The sequence below is a fragment of the Poeciliopsis prolifica genome, unplaced genomic scaffold (assembly GCF_027474105.1).
Source record: "Poeciliopsis prolifica strain line A6 unplaced genomic scaffold, Auburn_PproV2 SCAFFOLD019, whole genome shotgun sequence".
In the NCBI taxonomy this organism is placed as follows: domain Eukaryota; kingdom Metazoa; phylum Chordata; class Actinopteri; order Cyprinodontiformes; family Poeciliidae; genus Poeciliopsis; species Poeciliopsis prolifica.
Window position 1 is genome coordinate 9,278,002 of NW_026562394.1, and position 21,816 is coordinate 9,299,817.

Below are 21,816 nucleotides of genomic sequence, written 5' to 3' on the forward strand. Positions count from 1 at the left end.
TGTGAACAGTCAAAAAAAAAAAGGTCGAATGCGTGCAAAGGCATATAGAAGAGAAGGAGGTGAGCCGAAACATTGTGGCGCAGACTCACACATCTGAAAGTCATTGGAACAGGAACATATCCCCTCCTCGCTGCCTTCTCGGTTTCTCCCTGGAGCTCAGTTCCCCTGTTAAACCGTGGCTTGCTGACATGTATTTGGAAATCAGTTCCAAATGGCTTCGAAATGAGGCAATACCGCTGGGTCTGGGTTTTTCTCTTGTGCTTTGCACAACAGTGTCCAGTTTTTGTCACCATCAAATAATGTTGGAAGACAATGATGTGCACAGCCAATGTGCATCACACAGGTCAAATATCTTGATAATCTAGCAGCTCAGGCAAACGGTTCGGCCTTACTGATTAACTCTTTGCCTCTATCACAGCCTGCAGTCAGTCTCCATGGTTCCAGACGGATTGTTTGTAAACACAGCGGAGCCAGGCACAACTTGACGACAGAAAGTCGCCGGTTCCCATGGTCACCCGCATTTATCCTTTTGCGTTGCCATCAGACTTTCAATTTGTTGTTTTATTTTGATATGTAGATAAATACAGGAATATTCAGTTCATAAATTAACAGTGTTTATTGCCCCATAATCTTTGGAAGTTAGTCGTTTTATTTTCTATTCAAGATTTCTTTCTGAAATGTGTTAACCTTGCTGTACAATGAATTAGGCAAAACTGCTTAATTTAAAATGTAAAAAAAGAAACAGCATTTCATAAGAGAAATAAATGTGTGATTATCATCCTCCTCCTGTGAACAGACACCCTAAAAGTCAGGATTCACATTGTCGCAGCTCGTCAAGGATGTTAATTGAAGTCGCCCGGACGGATTGGAGCAGAATGTACTGCATGTGCGCCTTGTGTAGTTCTATGTTTCCCTGCATCAGCAGGCAGAGAAGCTCTGGATAACTTGATTTCCTGGCTGAGGCCAGGATGGGACTCGGGTCTCTATTATCTGACAATCAGAGTCGGAGGTACAAGTCTAATATTTGTGTGGAGAGCAGGAAATGACCTTTGTGTTGCTGCACTATACAGAGTGTGGAAGGAAATAAAGGAACGTGAACTGTTGTCGTGTCAGGCCTTTGACTCCTGCTGCTTCCAGCAGAGTGAAAAAGGAGAGAACAAATAGTTTACCAGAAAAACATTTAAGGAAACTCAATCCTTCCATCATCAGCTTTCGTCATCAGAGCAAAGCAACATTCGTTAAATTACTTTCCATTATTCCGTCCTAAAGAACCTATCGTAGCATAAACCCCAACCCCACAGATCTTTGGACAAGTTGATCGATTCTGTGACATAAAAGTCACAACTAGGAGACTTCATACATACAGGACATATACTGTACAACACTACTACAGAGTTAATGCAAGCACTATTCAGCAGTGACCCGGAACTATTACTTTATTCCTCACGATGTTATTCCAACACTCTATCTGCACTGATGAAGATTTAATCGCCGTCACATCCTGACGCTTACAGTGTGTATGGATTTTTGTAGATAGTGTAAGCTTTACTGTTGGTTATCTGTCCCACTTCAGCCCAACCTCAGGAACAAAACAACCTTAGACCCATTACTGGATGTCACAAGTGTCCTATGTCTGTGTTTTGTTATAAATATTGCTTTTCACACTGAGACAAAGTGTGAAAGTCACAGAAAATATACATATATAAATGTTAATCATATATAATATCTGTTGCAACATTATATCTGTGGTAGATGACACCATTTAGTGACTTCAAATGACTTTTAGAACAGCCAACAGCTACTTTCCTTACTGGGTGAAAACTGAGACCTGATCTAGCAACAAATAATAGTTCATTTATTACAATATGTTTGAATAGCAAGCTGTCTACATGCAATATTTTGTTTTTATATTATTCTTGGCACCGATATCACAGTGATCCGTTTTCTGCCAGCCGGTTCAGTGCACATGTGCGGGCATTCGGAATGTAAACCTCGACTGTTGCAGAAAGTGGAAGGGTTCCATGTTTCTCTTGGCATGCCCGGCATACTTTTTTTTTTTTTTTGAAACGGAGCACTTTGGAGGTGTTCCCTGGCATCGAGCGCGTGCACCGATGTAGTCAGTAGGAGAGCTGTTGAGCTAACACTCAAACCAATGAACACAAAACATTCGTCTTCCACTCAGACACCCTGGAAGGAGCGTCCACGACGGGCACCGTCGTTTGACAGTATGTCCATTCTGAGCCGACCCACTCGGGTCTGTCTTTAGCCTGGAGAGCGACGCTGCCTCCACTGGTGGAGCTCCGGTGCAGCCAGGCAGCTCCGGGGCCTCCGTGGGCGTCTTCTGCTACTACTCTGTTTGATCCTGCGGGAAAGTGGTATTGAACGAGAGATAAAGCGGAGTGAGACTGCAGGAGTCTTCAGACGCGGCGCTACATCATGTTTCTGTCCAAAAAAACTGGAGGACTTTTCATCCTCCAGTTTTTTCATGTATCCCCGTTTCTTTGTTCTGGAAGCAATTCTCATTAAACAAAGTTATCTTAAATAAATACCTTCTGTAATAACCGTCATCTATTCTGCCTGTTTGAGGGAAGCGGTTCAAAAGGAACTAAAGAAAAACCTTACACCTGCCTGTCCTTAATGCTATTATCAGCAGGCCACTAACTTAGCCTTTTCAGTTGTGCTCAAGTCTGTGTGTTGTGTATAAATACACTCCAGGCGGTGATTTGATACCCCAAACTACTTGTTTCAGTTTAGTTGGATTTGGTCCCTGTAAGCTCTTGAAACTCTGCTGTATGGGCAAAGCGATGGCCATTGGGGACATGGCCAGGCGTAGGCATGTGTGTGGGAAGTGAGCAAGGCAGGCAAGCTGTCACTTAGCATTACAGCACCACAGGCTCCCCGTGGGTGATATGAGGAGAGAGGGAAGTGATAAGACAAGAGAGAAAGAAGGCTAAGAAGGAGAAAACAGGAGTGAGGAAAAGCAAATACAGCAGCCCACACAACACACACACACACACACACACACACACAACAACACACACCCACACACACACACGCGTGCGCGAACACACACCCGCCCCCCAGCAACAAAGAGTCTAGGAAACCTGCTGTTTGTTTTTTCTTCTGATTAGACCAACCACAGAGGATAAGCCCACCTGACAAGACCTCACTGCTGGCCCTCTGAAAGGAATATCTAAAGAAACCGTACACAAAAGAAGGGGTTAAAGACGTCTGGCTTATATAGGGAGATCACCACCACCAAACTATATTTAGTTTATTTTATTATTAGTTTCTTTGTATATGTTCAAATATGACAACACTTCATGAGATTTCGTTTCCATAATGACATTTTTTTGAGATTGAACTTGTTTTAGAAGTATTCTTTGCTCTTAGCTTTAGCTTTAGCCTCACTTCATTGCAGCTCAGGTTATAGAATCTAATTGGTCCAAAATCGGCTTTGCTAGTCAACTTTGGCTAGCCTAAGCCCTACCCTAACCCCTAACCCCTAACCCTTGCAACAATTCTTCTGAAGCATTGCTTCTTACCTCATAGTAGACGATGGAATTGAATTTAATGCTTTACATAATGTGCTTTTGCTGAATTTTTAGTTGATATTCTGTCCATATTTTAAAAAAAAAGATGACCATAAAAATTTGATCGTGGCTCAAAAGGGGCACAACAAAACTGGAGTTGTTTTCAGTGGCTGTAATTAGTTCCTAAGTAGGCCCGGGTCTGATGCAGCGTTTCCCTGACTCCCCCGTCGTCAGCTTCAGGCATCTGCAGACCGAGATTACCACTACCCATTTCAGGCGTCACGTTGACTACTAAAAATTTCAATTGTGCTCCAGAAACACAAAGAAGTAAACAAGTGTAACATAGCAGCGGCCATTGCAGACACCAGTCAATCCACTGGAAACTTCTGCTCTAAAAACAAGCATTGTTTTTTTGTGGCGTCCTCCCGGTTGTTTCAGTATGGCAGTGCATTCTGCCAGACCGTCTCCTGCACTGGCACTGGCTTGGGGGCTAAAAGTGTTTCTAAGCCAATTATGTCTTCATGGATGCTAACACAGTGGCACTACTGAGAGCAATTGCCTTTGTTTATAAGCCTCTGTTATGCTATGATAGAAAGGTTACCTCTGTTTAACTCTGGAGCTGCCAAATTTGGTTAAATACTGCGGGGTACAGGAGCCCATTTTAGTTGGCAGGCTTCTTATGCCCTTGTGAGATGTGACATAATTATATACACACAAGTGTTTTCTGTTTGGACTTTGGGTCCTCTGTTCTGAGGGGAGTGGCAGAATGTAAACATTGGCTGGGTGGCCCTCTCTTTGTGCTGGGCTCTAGCCTTTTTTTGTCTGTAAGCATTCACACTTGGTGTTTAAAGGTCCACTTCATTCTGTTCACTTTCTCCTGCAGAAACCTTTCAAACATTTCGCTGCTTGCTTTGCTCACATGTTCGATATTGAACTGAAACGCTTCGAGGTCAGTCTCAATAAATATACTGCATTGTGGGAAAACTGAGCGGTCTTCTCGGGCCATTGATACGGTAAATGAGCTTTTCAGCCGTTTACCATGCGTAGCTCTTTATCAAGTCCAGACTCCAAAGCAACTGCATTCAGGTCATTCACATTCACACGCTGATGGTGGCAAGCTTCTGGATTTCAGCCACAGCTGCAGTCTGGCCAAAGTGAGGCTGGCATACGTCGCCAAGCCCTCTGACCACCACCAGCAGCATGAAGTAACAGAATTAAGTAACATTAAAGCCACATTATGCTACAAAATGGCACTATGAAGCAACTATGTTACCTCCAGATGTTATAAAAATATATCAAATTTGAGTTAAAAGAAAGTTGACCTCGCGATTTAACATCTGGAATTGATTCTCTAAACTCCTGCTTTTCTGAATCTCCACCTTCAGCAAGTCATCATCGCTCCTCTTTGGCATCATTTTTTTTCTCCACTGTTTCACTAAGAAGTAGTTAGTATATTGAGCTCAGCAGATGGGCTGTTCTACCAGCTGTTTGCTAATTGCTGCTGGCTAGTCTGAAGGAGCTGAGTGAGTGGGGGACTTTTCTGGGAGGGCTGATTTTATGTAATGCTGCCCCTTTAAATTGCAAACAAGTAGACCACTAATTGGATGACTTGTGAAAGAAATTGGCAGAACTGGATTTTTTTTTTTTTGTAGTGGAATCAAACCATAGAGGACTGGATTCAAATGCAGATCACACTTTTTAGATTTTTGTCAAGTTGAAAAGCATGCATCATTCTCCTTCCACTCTACAGTCGTGTGCCGCTTGTGTTGGCGTTCCGCATTCTGCACATTCTCGGTAAAATAAATAGAATTTTGTAGGTGTAATGGTACAAAATGTGAAAAGGGCCAAAAGGAACACACAATTCTTGTAAAATATTAGATCACCGATTCCCTTTAAGATTTTAATAATGAGTTAAATAGCTCGTTTACATACTTATTCAATCATATATTGATGAAAATTAATATATGATTATTAATTAATAAACCTGATGTTTATTCAGGTTTCAGAGTCGTCTGTACAGTATGAAGTGAGCCACCTATGACACTTCTCCTTTTCTTTCTTTTTCACTAATGCTTTGGTGTATAATGGTAAAATGAAACAAAAAAACAAAGAATTATTCGGGTCACTCTAACAGTTAGGCTTCAAAAACTTGGCAAACATCTTTTATGCATATCCAGTCTTCTCCTGTTCATCAGTCTATCCATATAGCATCTATAGTCTGTGGTTTTTAAACTATTTTCTACACAAACAGTTGCTGAAAAAAAAATTCAAGTCCAAATTACAGACTTCTCCATGCAGTTTACTCTATTTTCAAAAATGAGAAAATAGATGCAGATTTATGTGAGACATTTTTGCAGTAATAAGAGTGTTCATAGGGCATAGTCTCATTTCTGCAAAAAAAAAAAACAAACTCATGGAACATAAGTACACATTACTTGTTTTTATTATTTCAAACAGAGTAAAAGGCAATTTGACTTGATTTTTTTTATTTATTTTTTTTATTTTTTAGCTAATTTCCTTGTGGAAAATGGCCATCAAATGCAGAGCTTTTCAAAAGGGAAGTGTTCATCTTTTTGCTTTGTTTATACTTAGTTTGGACCCCTACAGCTAAAATGACATGAATGCTAAATTAAATCAAGTATCATGTGGGTCAGGTTAGGTTCAATTTAACATCCTATGTTGAGTTGTGTGAGACAGCCAGAATGCTCCACGGCTTTTCCCTAGAACCGTGCCTCACCTGATCTCAGGAAATCCTAATTTATTCAAACAGTTTGGAGACAAATTTATTCAGCAGTCAGAACACGTGGAGTCTGTGGCATCTTTGAGGTCGGACCGGCATCAGGGCCGCTGTCTGTGCGAGTCATATTGCAGGCAGCCAAACTTCAGAGGGCAAAGAAACTGACTGAAACAGATAGAGAGCGGGGTTGAATGGGGTCAGGCTGAAAGAGCTTACCGATGCATAAAACGGAGCGATAAGAAGCAACCGAGAGGACACATTGACTGGACAAAGGACTTAAAGGGGGAAATGTTCAGGGGAAAAAAAGAACAGCCCAAAAGACAGAACGAGGACAAGGAGAAAATAGACTTTGAACAAGAGAAGAGGGAGAGAGGTGAGGTTGCTCGAGTCTTAAGAGTTTTTCCCTCTGAAGAAAAACATATCTGCGCTGCTTCTCTGCTGGCATCTGCCAACACCGCTGAACACAGCTGAAGCCCATCTGAGGAGCTCTGCTGTCAGGCTTCCAACCCTGCCTCACCCACACTCACCCACACTCACACACACACACACACGCACACGCAGACACACCACCCGACCGCACACTACCCTACACCACTAAGTCGAGGGAGTGAAGCAAACAGTACAGCAGCAGGCTCAGAGGCTTGAAGTCAGAGACGGAGCGAGAAGGAACCCACACAAAGACCTGCAGGATAAAGAAAGCTGAAACATTTCAGTGCCACAGCACAGATCATTAACCATCCGGCGGGTTTGGAGGAGACTTTGACGTTCTTTGCTTACCGGAGCTTTCACAAACTGACGGCAGGAGGATGATCAAGTCAAGTTGGTTTTATGTCAAGTTCAAGTACAACGAGAAGGTGAGTTCTGCACAGTTCTTGTCTCTGTACTCCACAACACGCCATGGTGAATACCTGTGCATATGACCACTGGGCATGTTGCGCACGCTCTCTGCAGCTATGTTTGTTGGTTTGTTGAAAACCTTTGTTTTTCTTGGCGCTTTAGCCAATAGACAATATTAAAGTCTCGCTGTTTAGCTTGCTCGGTGCACAGGTACTTATGTACTGTGGTTGTATTGATGTACAGTGCTTGTATTAAATGTGTTACTTCATGACATTTTAACCGTCCTAATTTAGTGATGAAGTAAATGAACGTAAAACCTTCAGTTTTATGAATGTAATATTTCGTCCACACTGACCCCCCTCCTCCAGTTTAGCCGTGACACGTCGTGATGTAGCACAGCGATAAAGTTTGACTGCTCACAGTGACATCATTGTCTGGACATTAGATCCTGCACTGTGACGAAAACATCTACAGTTTCTGCAGCCAGACATCATCTGGATCGGCCAGTAGAAACCATCTGTTTTGTCCCTGAAACGGTTTTGACGCTAACTGATCAAGTTCTGCATTTAGCATCAGGTGTCTGTCCCGTTGGCATCGTCAGAGCTATCTCATTACATCAAGCACGGCTCAGCAGCACCCCGCTCAGTGCTTGTGCAACTGTACCTCTTTAAAGCCAGATGAAACATGCATCATTAAAAAAAAAAAAAAAATCCTTATGAGATGCCATGTGGCCACATGGGAGCATCTGTTAGTGCCCGAGGTGCTTTCCTTCCATCTGGTCTTCCATTTTGTACTTCAGCAGCTTTGAGGTTCAGAAGTGAGAAGATGGCCGTTGTGTTGTTCCAACTCTGATCTGTTTCTATGCTCTCTAATGATGCTTTAAAAACTGCTACAAAAATCATGATACCTGCACCAGCATTAGGCCATGGTGCGTTCAGAGTCATGTGCATTGTAAGTTTACGACACACGCAGAACTCTGAATGTCGGCCAAAAAGTTGAGTGCGTTGGATTTTCGCTTGGTAATCTTCATTAAGGTCAGATTTGTGAAGTGTGTCACCATATCTGTCCTGTCAGCAGAAATCCCTCAACATCTTGGATCTCTGCAGCTGCAGTCTTTACTGCTCTTAAAAACTGCAGAGAACTTATATACTTTGAGACCAACATTTAAAACAGAAAACTGTTTAGTTTATTACTTTTAGAAAATTGTGGGGCATACTCATTACCTTAGATTAACATTCAGCTCCTTCTATAAACTGTGGAGTACTTTAGACCAACATTTAACTTTATACTTTTAATATTAGAGCAAAACTTAGAGAAACACCTAAGTTTTGAACCTCATAGAATCAAACACGGAGAACCGACATCTACTTTTATCCGAACAAGAATTCAGACAAACCTCAATTAGTTTCTAAATTATGGATCACTTATTCTTATTAAACATGGGGAACCAATATCGTAAAGGTTTTGCACAGATACTGTGACTTGCATTGTTTAATCTTTTATGAACGTGTCATTGGCATTTCTTTAGTTTTAGAGTTTGCTAAACCGAAAACAGGAAAACAGAAACAACAGTGGAGACAAGTTTGAGTGTTTCCTGGCTGTGTCTAGTGCAAAAGTGAAAGAAAAGAGTCTAGTCTCATACCCGAGACGCTCTGTGAAACAGGTGAGAACATTTTCTCTTCACATTTGATTAAAGGAAGGAGGAGGAAAATAATGGAGGGAATTAAAATCGAAGAAGGTGAGAAAGGATTGTTTGGGGGATTTGTTTTTTTTCTGTTCAATTTTAGGTGTGAAGATATAACAATATTTGTTGAGCAATAATTAGCACCTTCTGTATCAATTGCAGGAACTTGAGAATGCATCGACAGTGCTGTGAAAAAGTCTTTGCACCCCTTGCAGAGTTCTTATGTTTGGCTTTTATCTGTCCCACTTAAATGCTTCACTTAATCAAACAAATTTCAATACAAGAGGAAAATATATCCAAACCAATTACGTTTTTAGTTTACCTCATGTTGTCAGACATGTTCTAATTTAAATGATTTCTTGATTCTGTAGATCAGGATATATTCAGACCTGGGTGTTTGTAGTAAAAATGAACCAAAATATGTGTAATGACAGCTAATTTATGATCTAACAAAGAGGACATATCTTCACCCCGTTGCGATTCTTAAAGATGTGCAGAAGGTCCGAACCTTTTAAATTTGACAGAAGAGCAAAACCAGAACGTGGTTAGAGGAACGGTGTCAGCGCAGGGAAAACTGTATCAGAATATGCAGTGGTCTGCTTCCCTGCTCCCAGCTGCATTGCCTCAGGAGCAACCAGCCACTGTGCGATTACGTCTGATTGACAGGCTCGCTCTCAACAGAATGAGAATAGGAAGTGACCTTAAACAAGCGCTGCCATTTTTGAGTGCCTGCCGCCCCATCAGCTCCTCGGCTCTCTCGAGCCGTGAGGAGGGGCGCGGGGCTTTGTTGCCTCTGGGTCAAGAACACAGGGTCATCCAACTATGGGGTAAGGGTAATTGCTACCCCTGTGTGTGGGCTTGTGTCCTGAAGTGAGAGTGGGTTGCAGCGGCTGGTGGGAGGCTGGAGGTGGGTTGTATTTCTCTCAGTGGAAAGAGACACACAGCACTGAGGTCCTGCTCTGTGTGTCTGCTCACTGCTCTTTGTCTGCTTAGGCAGTGCCAGGAACCCCAGTGGGCCAACTCTGGGGCCACAAAGGGCAAACAGCGACCTGCCTCACTCTGGACCAATTCAATTTAGCACACACTGTTGTGTTGTTGAAGTGGTAACTCTGGCCTTTATCTTGGCCAGATTGCTGTTTTCTGAAATAAAGCTTTTTATTGTAAGACTCTTTGTTGATGGTTGATCTGAAGTACGTTGGCGAAAGTAGTACATCTAAACATAATAACTTTATTTAAAGTGGATGAGAAGTAAGATAAATGCTACATATGATAGACTTTGCATGTCTAATAGAGCTATTTGATCAATGATCACTTATCAAAGGTTTAGCATGTAACTTTCACAAAAATATATGTTTGTTAAAACAGTATATTAAGAGACAAATAATCTGTGAAAATAAGCTCTTACACCGCCACCTACTGTTGCTTTTACAAAAATGCACCACTCCTGTTCAAAAACAACCAATCAGAGCCAGGACGAAGATCGTAGCCCTGACAGTCAATCTCGTGTATGTGCTGCTAAATGTGTCAGTGGCAGAGAAACAACTTACCGTTACAGGAACACCGTTTATCCGCCGTCATCGGGCTCTGTTGTGTTGAACCAGCTGTAGCGTAGCAGAAAGCGATTGACAGCGCTAAGACCCTCCTCCTGGCTGTGATTGGCTGTTTCTTAGTGGTATATTTCTGGAGTTAATTCTAGGCGCACGAGGAGGATTTCACAGATTATATGACGTAATGAAAATCTTAACAAACATGTAAAAGAAAGAATAACTTTTTCTGTGAAAGTTACAGCTTTAAGGCATTGTTTGATGCATTAAAAATAATTAAAAAAAACACTCACTGAGACTTTTCTGGTTTCAAAAAAATAAAAATTTCTTTACTGATGAAATGAAAATAGCAGAAATATTCACCGAGTTAACTTGATACAAAAATTCAAATATAAATTTGAATATAAAACTTTATATATAAAGTTTTATTTATATATAGATATATATCTATATACATATAAACTGTTTTTGCAAGTTAATCACAGCAGGAGGCTGACCTGACGAGGAGGAGGGCCTAAAAAAATAACAGTAGATCTATCATTACCACAACTTTGGATCAATAACAATAATAATTTAGCAAATAGTACATTAATTTAATTCTTAATAGGTTCCAACAGGCATATAATTGTGTGTCAACGTAAAATAGTTTCAGCAACTCTGCTGTCCTCAAACCTAATAGCGATATTCTTATCTGAAAACCGTCTGCAGCCAGACAACACTTCGAAAACAGCTGAATAAGACGTCCAGCACAAACACAGCAGAGGCCTTGATTAGATTATGTCGTGTTTTTCTTCTTCCCATGCCGACAAAAGGCTTGTGCATTGACTTTCTATTTACTCTAGTTACATCCAGGGCTTGGCTTGTTGAACATAGCGGGTGAAGATAATGACCGTAATGAATGTGAATGATAGGGAGTGGGATGAGGACTGTCATTAAGAGGTTTGTTGCAGTGAGGGATGATGCCACAGTATGCAATGATATAAAAGAGTTGCCCTGTGCAAATTCCTCCTGGGTGGTATCATCTGTCTCAGACATAAACCCGGAGAGTTTAAACCACATATATACATTCCTGTGGGTCTTTTGGCAAAGAAAATAAAACTCCTTCGGTTCTGTGGGAGTGTGTTGTTGGGTGGTTTGCCTCCGTCTGTAGTTTGGAGTTGAGCGCTTCAGAGCATTTCTAATATGTTGCCATCCCAACTGAAAGAGCCGTTCCCATTTTCTCAAATAATTTATGAGGTAATCTGCATGAAAGTTTTATCCCCCTGCCTATTCATTCATGCTTAGAGGATTTTAATGAGAGTTTATTGGAGTCATCTCCGCCAAACCAGTTTAACTTATTTATGCTTAAAAGCTAAAGCACTAAGAAGCTTACAGAACTTTCGACCTCTGCGACACTTGACGCAAAGCGGCCTGGTTTTTGTTTTTTTTCTTCTTCTTCTTTCCACTTCTGTCCCAAAAAAAGCATTCCTGCTGCACACACTCATTGAAATTCTAAAGAAGTACCCCACAGCTTGCTGAAGGGATTACTGGTAAATCCTCACAAACTCCAGATGTTTTCCCAGACAGCGCAGAGCAAGAAAACACCACCCATCCCCTGTAAACATCTGTCAGACAAAAGCCTCCACCACAGAGTAGACAACGAAGCTTAGAGCGAGTAAAGTAGTCAGATTTTTACTCCTTTAAATCTATTGTAATTCCTAATGAGATGAGTGACTTTGAACAACATGTTGTTTGCCCGTTCATGCCTGGCTTCAAAGTGTGAAGTATATACACTATAGATGAAAAGCTAAATGGGCGAGAAAGCTCAGGCCGATTGTTAAGTCTTAGAATCAGTGTGGCTTCTGTTCTCGCCATGGAACAGTGGATTAGATCTTTATCCTGTCTGATTTGCTCTGGGCGGCCTTTGGAGTTTGGTTGTCTGCTGTGCAGTTCTTTAGAGAATCTGGAGAAAGCTTATGACTGCATTCCCTCAGGCATTTTGTGTGGGATGCTGCAGGAGTACAGGGACAGAGATGGTCTCAAGGGCTATCAGATCTGTGAATTACCAAAGAAGGAGCTGCCTCAACATTCATTGTGCGTTCATCTCCACCAGCCCTGACACTTGCCAAAGAGAAGACCTCAAGGACTGGTCATGGAACAGAGAACCTTGGAGTCTTGCCTTCGCTTTTTTGCAAACGATGTGGTTTGGCTTTCAGCATTTATTGCTTCATAGTCAACTGTGAAATAACCAGGCCGAGAATTAGTTCCTCTAAATCTGAGACCATTCTTCACAACTAGAAAAGCCTGGACTCTTTCCAGATGAGGCATAAGTCTTCCTCAAGTGGAGCACTTGGTGTCTTGTTCATTTGTGATGGTAGGATGGCCAGGGAAATGGATGAACAATAGATCATGGTGAAACAAACCATCCCTTGTTATCATTATCATTCCAGAAGAACTCCTGCTGCTTTGCATAAGAAGGAGTGAATTGATGGAGTGAATCTCATCAGCATCTCCTAAAAAATCTGTGCCTCCCCTTTGGAGGTTTTCCAGGCATGGCAAACTGGGAGAAGACATTGGGACAGACCTGGAACTTGTTGGAGAGAATATTTGTATTCCTTCTGGCTTATGAGATTTTGAGATCTCACCAGAATGAGCCGGAGTGGGTCATTGGTATTCCAGATCGGAAGCTTGGTTTCCCCTTCCCTCGGTGATCCCGTCTTTAAAAGTGGAAAGCGGTGGATGGACGGATAAAAAGACACGTATAAATTCATTAAGTATCCCTGAATTCATAACTGCTCTTGGCAAATCAATTGCAGAAATACATTCAAAATGTTACTTAGCATGGTTATAGTCTAAAGAATCCTCAACAGTGACAAACCACTGTATCTCTCACTCCTTTATTTGTGTAGTTAGTGTGTGTGTGTGTGTGTGTGTGTGTGTGTGTGTGTGTGTGTGTGTGTGTGTGTGTGTGTGTGTGCGTGCGTGTGTGTGTGTGTGTGTGTGTGTGTGCGCGCGCGCGTGTTTGTGTGTGTGTGTGTGCGCGCGTGTGTGTGTGTGTGTGTGTGTGATGTAAGTAGCAGTCTTCCCTGGGGTCAGGCACTGGGCAGGATCTCATATTCCCCCACTATGTTTGTGTTAATTCGCTGGATGTAAACACTGTGAGTGGGCTGTAATAAGGCACTGCCTGCCTCTGAGTCTCTGGTCTCCGGCCTCCTCAGCGGGACACAGAATAGACAGAGGGAGCGACTGACCACCGTCTGGATCACTGCACAATCGCCGTCCAGGGAGAAAGCAGGGGAGAGCGTGGGCCCTTGGCGCAGGCGCTGGGGACGTGCCTGACAGATGGACGGAGCGAATGAGTGGATGCTTAGCCAACTGGAAACACAACTTTAACCCACACATGTTGGATGCCTTTGCCTGTCACCTTTTATCTCCATCTTTAATACATAACCTGAAGGAAGAAAACGGTGATGGTTTATACGACAGTGACTCAAGCATGGACGTTAACCAACTTTTAAAAAAAAAAGGAAAACAGTGGTTCTTAGCAAAGCGTGAGGCCGCCTGCCGACACAGCAGCCTCGCTGTAAATTGACATGTTTCTGAAATGTTACTGCGAGCTGTATAAGCTGGAAGGAATAGATGGCATCAAAATATCATAACGTTAACTTCTTCAGTTTGGTTCACTGTGAGGACGTCTGATCCAATCTTTGTTCAATACTTCCATATTTTCCACTATTGTAATACATTAGTTATTAAAACAAAGCTTTTAGAGATCAGTTTTCTGACTATTTCTGATTTACATTTTTGCAAATTTCTGACCTGTAAAAAGTGAAGTAAATTGATTCCGACTTCTCCTAAAGTACCATAAAATAACAGAAATATAGGTAAAAATGGATTTATATATATACACCAATCATCAGTGGAAAACAGTTTTACTGCTACATTTAAACAGTGCAACAAAGAAACTTTGCTGTACTCTGTAAAGCCTTAGTGTCATCTCTTGACTGTCTTGTCTAAACACATTGTAAAACATATTTATTTTAAATATCTTTAAATATTTAAACTCCTTGCCTAGTTTATTGACATTACCAATAAACTAGACTGAAGAGGCCTCTGACTATAGACTTGTGCTGTCCTGAAACGCTAGCAGTTTCATTTCTAGGTAGCAAAGACAATATTCCACAGCAACATCTCCTGGATGACATCATCAGCTCCTGGCAACACTGCTAATCCACCTCATTTGCTTTTGCCGCTCCTCTTTAAAGCTCTGTGTAGTTTGCTAGTTGAAAACTAGGTAGAAAATATAGTCAGGGATCTGCAGCACCTTCTCAGGAAAGGTTCATGCTCATGCTAGCCAGTAAAATCATCATTTTTGTGCTCGCAGACTTCATTAGCTTTACTTCCCTCAGCCCCTGTTAGAATGCTGCGCCCTGCCTGGCTTCTGCTAACTGAGCAGCTCTGGTTTCGGCCTCCTGGTTGACTGGGCACGTCGGTGGTTCTCACAGTTCACTCGTCTGAGCTACATGGGCAGACCCCGGTACTTTGCCTCAAAGAGCCTTGTGTTGCTTAATGCACGCTCCGGTGCCAGGCCGGGTCACTTCACACAGACATACACATACAGGGGAGGCGGCCAGGCAACGTGAGCTGTGGGAATGGCACAGATTTATGGAAGGACAGCTCACATGCTACTCGTTGTGAGAAAGCCGAGGCCAACAATGGCGTTTTGTCTCGTGTAAGTGTCTGGCAGCGCTGCTCTGCCCTGGCATCGTCCGCGGACACGGTCTGGTGGTTTCTTCTGCGCCAACCCGTCCACTTAACCTGGATCTCACTCGTAATTTAACATAAACACAGCTGAAACTCTGATTTCTGCTGCCTTCTTTTCTCTGGACTTCTTACACATTTTGTGATTCCTCTAACTCTAGATAGCTGGTGTTTTCTGGTGCTTCTTTTCTAATTAGTTTTTGTTGCTCAAGGAGTCGCGGAGGATCTGTCACCCCTCACCTTGTTCTCAAAACAAAGGAAGTTTTCCAGGTGTGATAACCCAAGTTTCTCTTTTTGACAAATCTTCTTCACCCTTAGCAGCAATTTTCCCCTCAGAAATCATCCACCCTGCAAGATGAGGAGTGTGGGCAGGGATCTGTGTGTATGCGTGTGTGTGTGTGTGTGTGTGTGTGTGTTAGTGTGGACCAGATGAGAGTGCATATCAAAGAGAAGACGCCATCTGTCAGCACAGGCAGCAAACAGCTGGTAAAACGGATGCAAGATGTCTGAACAAAGACTGACAAGATGGAAGATGACAGGAAACAGATTTGCCTCCCTTTCTAGCCCTCCTGCATGAGAACAGGTTGACCATCAGGGCTGTGAAGTCGAGCAGTCTCCAGCTGCTGACTCCGTTTCCTCTCCTTTCCCTCTCGTCTTCTTCCCTTGCTTCTCTCCGTCTTCCCCTCTTCCTCTCTGTGACTTATTGGCGAAGATTTTATTTAATTTTTGTCTGTCAGAGTCGGCTCCGTAATTAGTTAATTTGTGTCTCTCTCAAGAGCGGGAATTTAAAGCAAAATTAAACCATTGCTTGTTTTAGTGCCTCTGAAATGATCCCATAATAATTAATACATGGTGTGCTTTTAATGCTAATTACGATAGCATTCACTGTAAAAGTGTTTTCAGAACAGGGTTTTCTTTTTTGTCAGACCCAAATATTACATTTTGTGAATTATTAACGTCAGTAATTGACCTGCTGGAGCTTAAGTAGATACACATCTCACCGCTCATTTGCTCGGATAAATGAAGCGGTGTGAATTGTGTTAAATAAATTTTTGGGAAATGAGCACGGGGCCTTGTGTTAATTAGTGCTGCGGCGTAAGCCTCGTTACATCAGGCCTTCCTCTTTCTCTCTGCTCTCTGCTTAGCACAGCCTATTCCCCTTTGTGCCTTTATCCCCTGCACTGTTAATTTGAAAGAAAATGTAGTCTGTTTCTAAATAGAGCGCTGGTGTACACCCGCTGAAATCATTAAGTCCATTTTCTGCCAGCTTAAAGCCGCTGAAATGCCTGTAATGGAGAGGAAGCGGGAGTGTTTTTGCCTGTTCTCTCCAACCACAGTGTGATGTCTGACATTGGCCAGTGTAATACATTAATGGCTCTAATTGTCTAATTGCTTTAATATGCGCCCGTTGCTCTTAGAAATGATGAGGGGGTGCAAAGTGAGCTAATAAAGTGTGATTACTGTCACTTCGAATGAGCACGCGGAACAAAAGTGGAAATGTTACAGTGGTGTGAGGGTGAAGAAAAACGTATTTTACCGCTTGCAGATTTCTTCTGTTTCCATTAAATCTAAAACATCAGGTGTTTGGATTCCGGTGTTTTTCAGATACACTCTACGTTGGGCCATGATTGCCACTAAATCTTCATTATCTTGTTCTGTGTACTCATTCAGTGACGTCATCTTTTTTTGTAATTTTGTATGCATTTGTTTGTGTTTTTTTTTTTTTTTTTCTCGCTTTCTGCAGGTGTAGAAGCAGACTTCTCGCTTCTTTCGCTCTTATCTACTCCTATTTCCTTCTTTCCCTTTAGATGTTTTCACCAACATTCTCTCTCTTTTTTCCACTGGTGTTTCTTTATATTAAACAATAAGCCCAAAACAATTTCTAATAAAGTTTCATATATATATCAGGTGGAGCATGATCATGTGACATCAGTAATAGAAACAAGTGATATTTTTAAATATGGCCCCAATAAGATCTAGTTTTATAAAATGTCTCCACAGAATTTCACACCAGAGGTGATTTTTTATTTTTTCACTTATTATTATTATTTTTACCCCTATGCGTATTCAATAGTCTGCAAGTTAAACATTTCATGTGGGTGGTATCAGTTTTTTTTTTCATTTTCTAAAATAAGAAAATGGCTCACTTAGCCTGAAATAACACTAGATTTTTTTTAAACTCATTTAAAAACTTTTAAGCATTTCTTTGTACTAAAATCCAAAAACAGACATGAGCATTGTGTTTTTATAGCATTTATAATGAAATGAACTCAGCAGGAAATGTTGTAAAGCTCTGCAGGGTTTCCGTTTTCCGCAGGCCCAGAAGGTTTTACGGCTCCTGACGGATTTAGTTTAGAGGGAGCAGGAGCAAAACTGGCTCAGTGGACTTTAAAGGCTCCTGACCTCTGTCTTAGACCTAACTCCTGCTTATGGCACCGTTGGCTGCAACACCTGACTTCAAATATTTGGATTGAATATTTTACGTCGCTGTGGGGAATCCAGTTTAAAAAGCCCGTTTACTAAATTAGATTGAATTCCTTACTTTGACTTGCCTTTCCTTCGCTTTTTGATTCTTTTAACCACCCATTTAGCCGTATTTGCTCATTTTCTATAGATCTGTGTTTCTGCTGCATTGCCCAAGTGAACTGAGCTTGAGGTTATAAACTGGTGACGTTTTACTTGCCTTGAGCTTTTTCTGCTATGGCGTTGAATCAGCTGCAACAAGCAGCACAAGCCCTCAGGCAGCATAGCAGTCTCAGAACATCATACTACCACTACTAATATTGCTAGAAATATAATTTTTCTCTCTATGTATTGCAAAACCATGAACTTTGACCCTAAGAGATGTTGCCCTTGGTTGTATTGTGACCTCCTGGATGAGTTGTTGACGTGCTATTAGAATGATTTTGGTTGGCTGGCCACTCTTGGACTTCTGCTCTCGGCTTTCTCCTTCAGTGCATCGTGGTTCACTTTGGTTCGGCAGAGCATCTCTGCAATTATCTCAATAATTTGAAAATCATAAGGCCTTAGTACATTTGTGATGTTTTCAAACCATTATTTCTATTGGTAGTAATAATTTTCTGCTTATAGCTAATGACAACACATTTAAAATTAGAATATTACATCAGACCGATAAAAAAAAAAAAAAATATGAAAAACAATGTAGACTTAAGGAATAGTATGTTTTATTTCTGCTTAAAGGTTTTAAGGTACTTTCAATCTGACAAACTACATTAATCTGAAAGCATATTTTACTTTTTATTAAAAAATGAGAGGGAAAAGGTAAAGTTATGACTTAAGAAGGGCGCAGGGTGATTAAGTTTTTACATTAGAATAGTTTTAGCTTTCTTTCCTTCGTAAAGTACATATATTCACTCACGTCAGGCACACTGTTTGATTTGATACATCGAGACGCAAAAACAGCAGAAATCTATCGTCACAGTTTTCCCGCTACGTGGGATGAACACTGATGTTGTTCCTTCAAGCTTGACTGACGGGAGGAGGCTGGGTGGCGGTGGAAGGTCGGCTTCTGCTTGCCCACAAGTGATGGAATGACAGGGAGAGAAACATGAAAGCCGGGGAAACGGAGAGGGAAAGAGCTGTCATCTCCAGATCTTGTCCCTCTTCGGTCGGTTAGATTGACAAGCTGCCAGCCCGGCCGGCTCGCTCTCGGCGGAACAAAAAATAGTCACGGTGGAGCTTTCGCTTTCCCCGGCCATCTGCCTTCTTCCTTGCTTCTCTTTGAGAATAACAGATCTGATATGGAATTTGACGTATACACGCCCTTGTTGAGAACTGCGAGAGTGGGTGTGAATGCCTCTGCTGACTTGCGATGCATCTGTCCTCACAGATGGGAAAGGTCGAGGTTTACTGAACAGGAGGAGGTAAAAAAAAACGTTCAAGAGACATTTTCGCACCCCTTTGAAGTGTGTTTAATTGGGACTTCATCTGATATACACAGAGCCGTGCAAAATGGTGAAATGTTTTCAGAAACTTTTACGAGTAAAATGCTGAACATCTCGACACAGATATCTATTTAACTCCCTTTTCTCCGTCGTGCCTAAAACAGAGGTGTCCAACGTTTGGTCCGGTGGCCATTGTGACCCTTAGCATTATTTTTGTTCGGCCTCTGACCAACAAGTCAAGAATGGAAAATAAATTTGGCCAACAAAATAGAAATATATGACACAGAAAAACTGAAATTGTCTGTTTTTCTTTTAATGAGGACAAAGCCAGCTCTATATTTGGGATCTTTAATGATATGCAGATTTCACAAAAACCCGTTTCTGGTTGAGCAAGAAAACTCACCAGTACATGATGAATTTTAGTAACGTAGGTCAGAAAGCCCATCAGCTTATTAAATGAAAACAAACTACCAAACAGTCGATACATAATTGTTAATTATTGTAGCTAGCTGGCTTCTTCACCGGTCATGTCTGCTAAGTCATAAACAGCTAAATATGTCAGTTGAAGGGAGAGCTGAATGTGCTTGTTGCTCTGAGGTCCGAATAATATTAATTAATATTAAATGAAGCAGACGTTGTTCATTATTGGTGAAGCATTTCAAACAGTGCTGGGGGGAATGGGGGTGACACTTTTTATTATCTTATTAAACCAAAAACAACCGTGGTTCATTGAAAAACAGTAGTTTGTTTCATTTGTGATACAGATAAAATCAGCAAATGTTGACCTTCTAGCTATTGATTTTTCTTTGGTTTACATTACACCATAATTACATAGTTTTTGGGTTAATAAATGTAGTTAAAATGGGATCCAGAAAAATCTAAAGTGTAATTGGGGTTGGGCGGGGGTGAGTGGGGGTTTACTACAGTGGAATCTGGAAAATATTAAAACAGATTTCATCAGGTCCTGGTGGAGGGTCTGCTTCCAGCCTTTCCTTGTTCTGCATTGCATCTGGACATAAGGTCAGAGAACGTTTCCCTTCGAGTCATTTGTACGTTCCGACTTCAGTGCACTTGCGTGGTTTTTGTTGTTGTTTTTTTTATGTTTTATGTTCCATCCCGACTCCTCGCTTCACGGCTCCTCAGAGACCGGTTAGCTCCCTCATTTCCTCTCCGGGGAGCATCCAATAAGGTCTACATGTGTGCCTGCACACATGTGTGCGAGCCCCTCGCCGTATCTTGTGCGGAGCAGACTTTGTCTACAGTAGTCTGGCACTCCGATAGCCTCCATTTATTATTCAGTGCTACTCCAGCTGCACCACGCCCCCAAGCAGCCCAGAAATAAAACAAGGTTAAGAACTGGCATGAAATGTGTCTCGGAGGATCAAGTGTTGGGGTGGGAGATGGAGGTTGGGGGAGGGGGGGTTTCTCCAGACAGTGGGGTTGGGGGGAGGCATTGGGCTTTTATATGTGTGCCATCTTTTATTAATTGCCCTGGTGCTTAGAATGTGTTTCTCAGTGATCATTAATGCATGCGCGGAATAACGTATTTACATGTTCTCATGTTTTAAACATGGGCAGAGGGGAGAATCCACCTTGTGGAAGACCCCCGGTTGCACCCGGCCCCCAGTCCCTCCACCCCCCCCGCCCCTGTCTTTCAGCTGATTCTCCCAGATTGTAAAATCTATTGGCAGCCAGACTTCCAGGGAAAGCTATGGAGCATAGACAGCAAACACTCACCACAACCCCAGAGAAGCTGCTGGAGCTCAGAGGCCGACAGTTGTCACTGTTACAAAGGACCTGCCCCCAGATCAGTTTGCTAGACAGCGGATAAATGTATGGTCTATTTGCCCCAGGACTTCTATCATCTGTTTTTGCTTTTACGTCACACTTAAAAGTTTCAGAGCGAATAGTCTTGCCCCCATGAAAATCACTAGAGAGCGATCAGACGTTTCGGATACCAGGACATATTTAAATACAATTAAATACAAACACTATTCTGCAAATGGAGCTCACACTTCCCTACGTCACACTTCACCTGCACACATATTAAAAATGTGCCTTTATTTTAAGAATCACTAATAATTTATGCAAACAGTTTTCATTTTCCCCTCATTGTGCCAAAGAGTCCCACAAACACACACAGCGGTAACTAAGCGCCGGCAGTCAGAAAGCAGAGATTTAACAGTGCGATTAATTAAATTCGAGCTAAATCGATTCTAATTATCCAGCGGGGTCGCCTCTGATGCAAGGTGGCAGCCGGCAAAATGACCGGCCACGGGGGCGGCTATAGGATAAAAATCCCGACTTGCAACGCGTCGCGAGCAGCATGCACAAAACATAACCAACAAACTCGCTCAAGTCAAAGGGGAGCAGTCGGAAGCAGCCAGCAGTCAATGTCACGAGTCATAACTCACCGTGACGCAGACAGAAAGCATGGGGCGAGTCAACAAATAAATGAACAAAAGTGATGAGAAGCATCTCTAGCTCTGTTAGCCACAGGTCGGACGAGCGTCTCCGAGTCGCTCGGTGATCGATCACGGAGACGAATAGGTCAATGGGGAGCTGCGCTCTGACACGATCAATCAGAGCACCTGCTGGCAACAGGATGGGAAAATGTTTGGGCTAAAGCAAGTAAAGACAGCTTTACATTGTCTTTTACATCACATGTCTATCAACACTGCTTTTTTTTTTTAAAGCTTGAGCTTTTGAGCAGAGGGCAGGCACAGTGATGGAGGTTTCTTCCATCATTGTTAAATGTTTGTCACATGTTATTATCTGACAAAGACAACTTGAGTAAATATGAAACAGTTTTAAAACGATGATTTTATTAGTCAGA

At 42.0% G+C, this 21,816-nt stretch overlaps 1 protein-coding gene across 22 annotated transcripts in view; it reads left to right on the forward strand.

Moving 5' to 3' along the window:
* auts2a (activator of transcription and developmental regulator AUTS2 a) overlaps positions 1-21,816 on the forward strand; it is a 305,230-nt gene that overhangs the window by 72,293 nt on the left and 211,121 nt on the right. Inside the window, exon 1 of one of the 22 annotated variants that reach the window (XM_055043920.1) lies at positions 6,890-7,124. The exons of the other annotated variants lie outside the window; for them this stretch is intronic. Within the exon in view, the coding sequence (XP_054899895.1) occupies positions 7,077-7,124 (48 nt within the window). The 5' untranslated portion in view covers positions 6,890-7,076. Of the gene's footprint in view, positions 1-6,889; positions 7,125-21,816 lie in introns of those variants that run through there. 22 annotated transcript variants of the gene reach the window in all.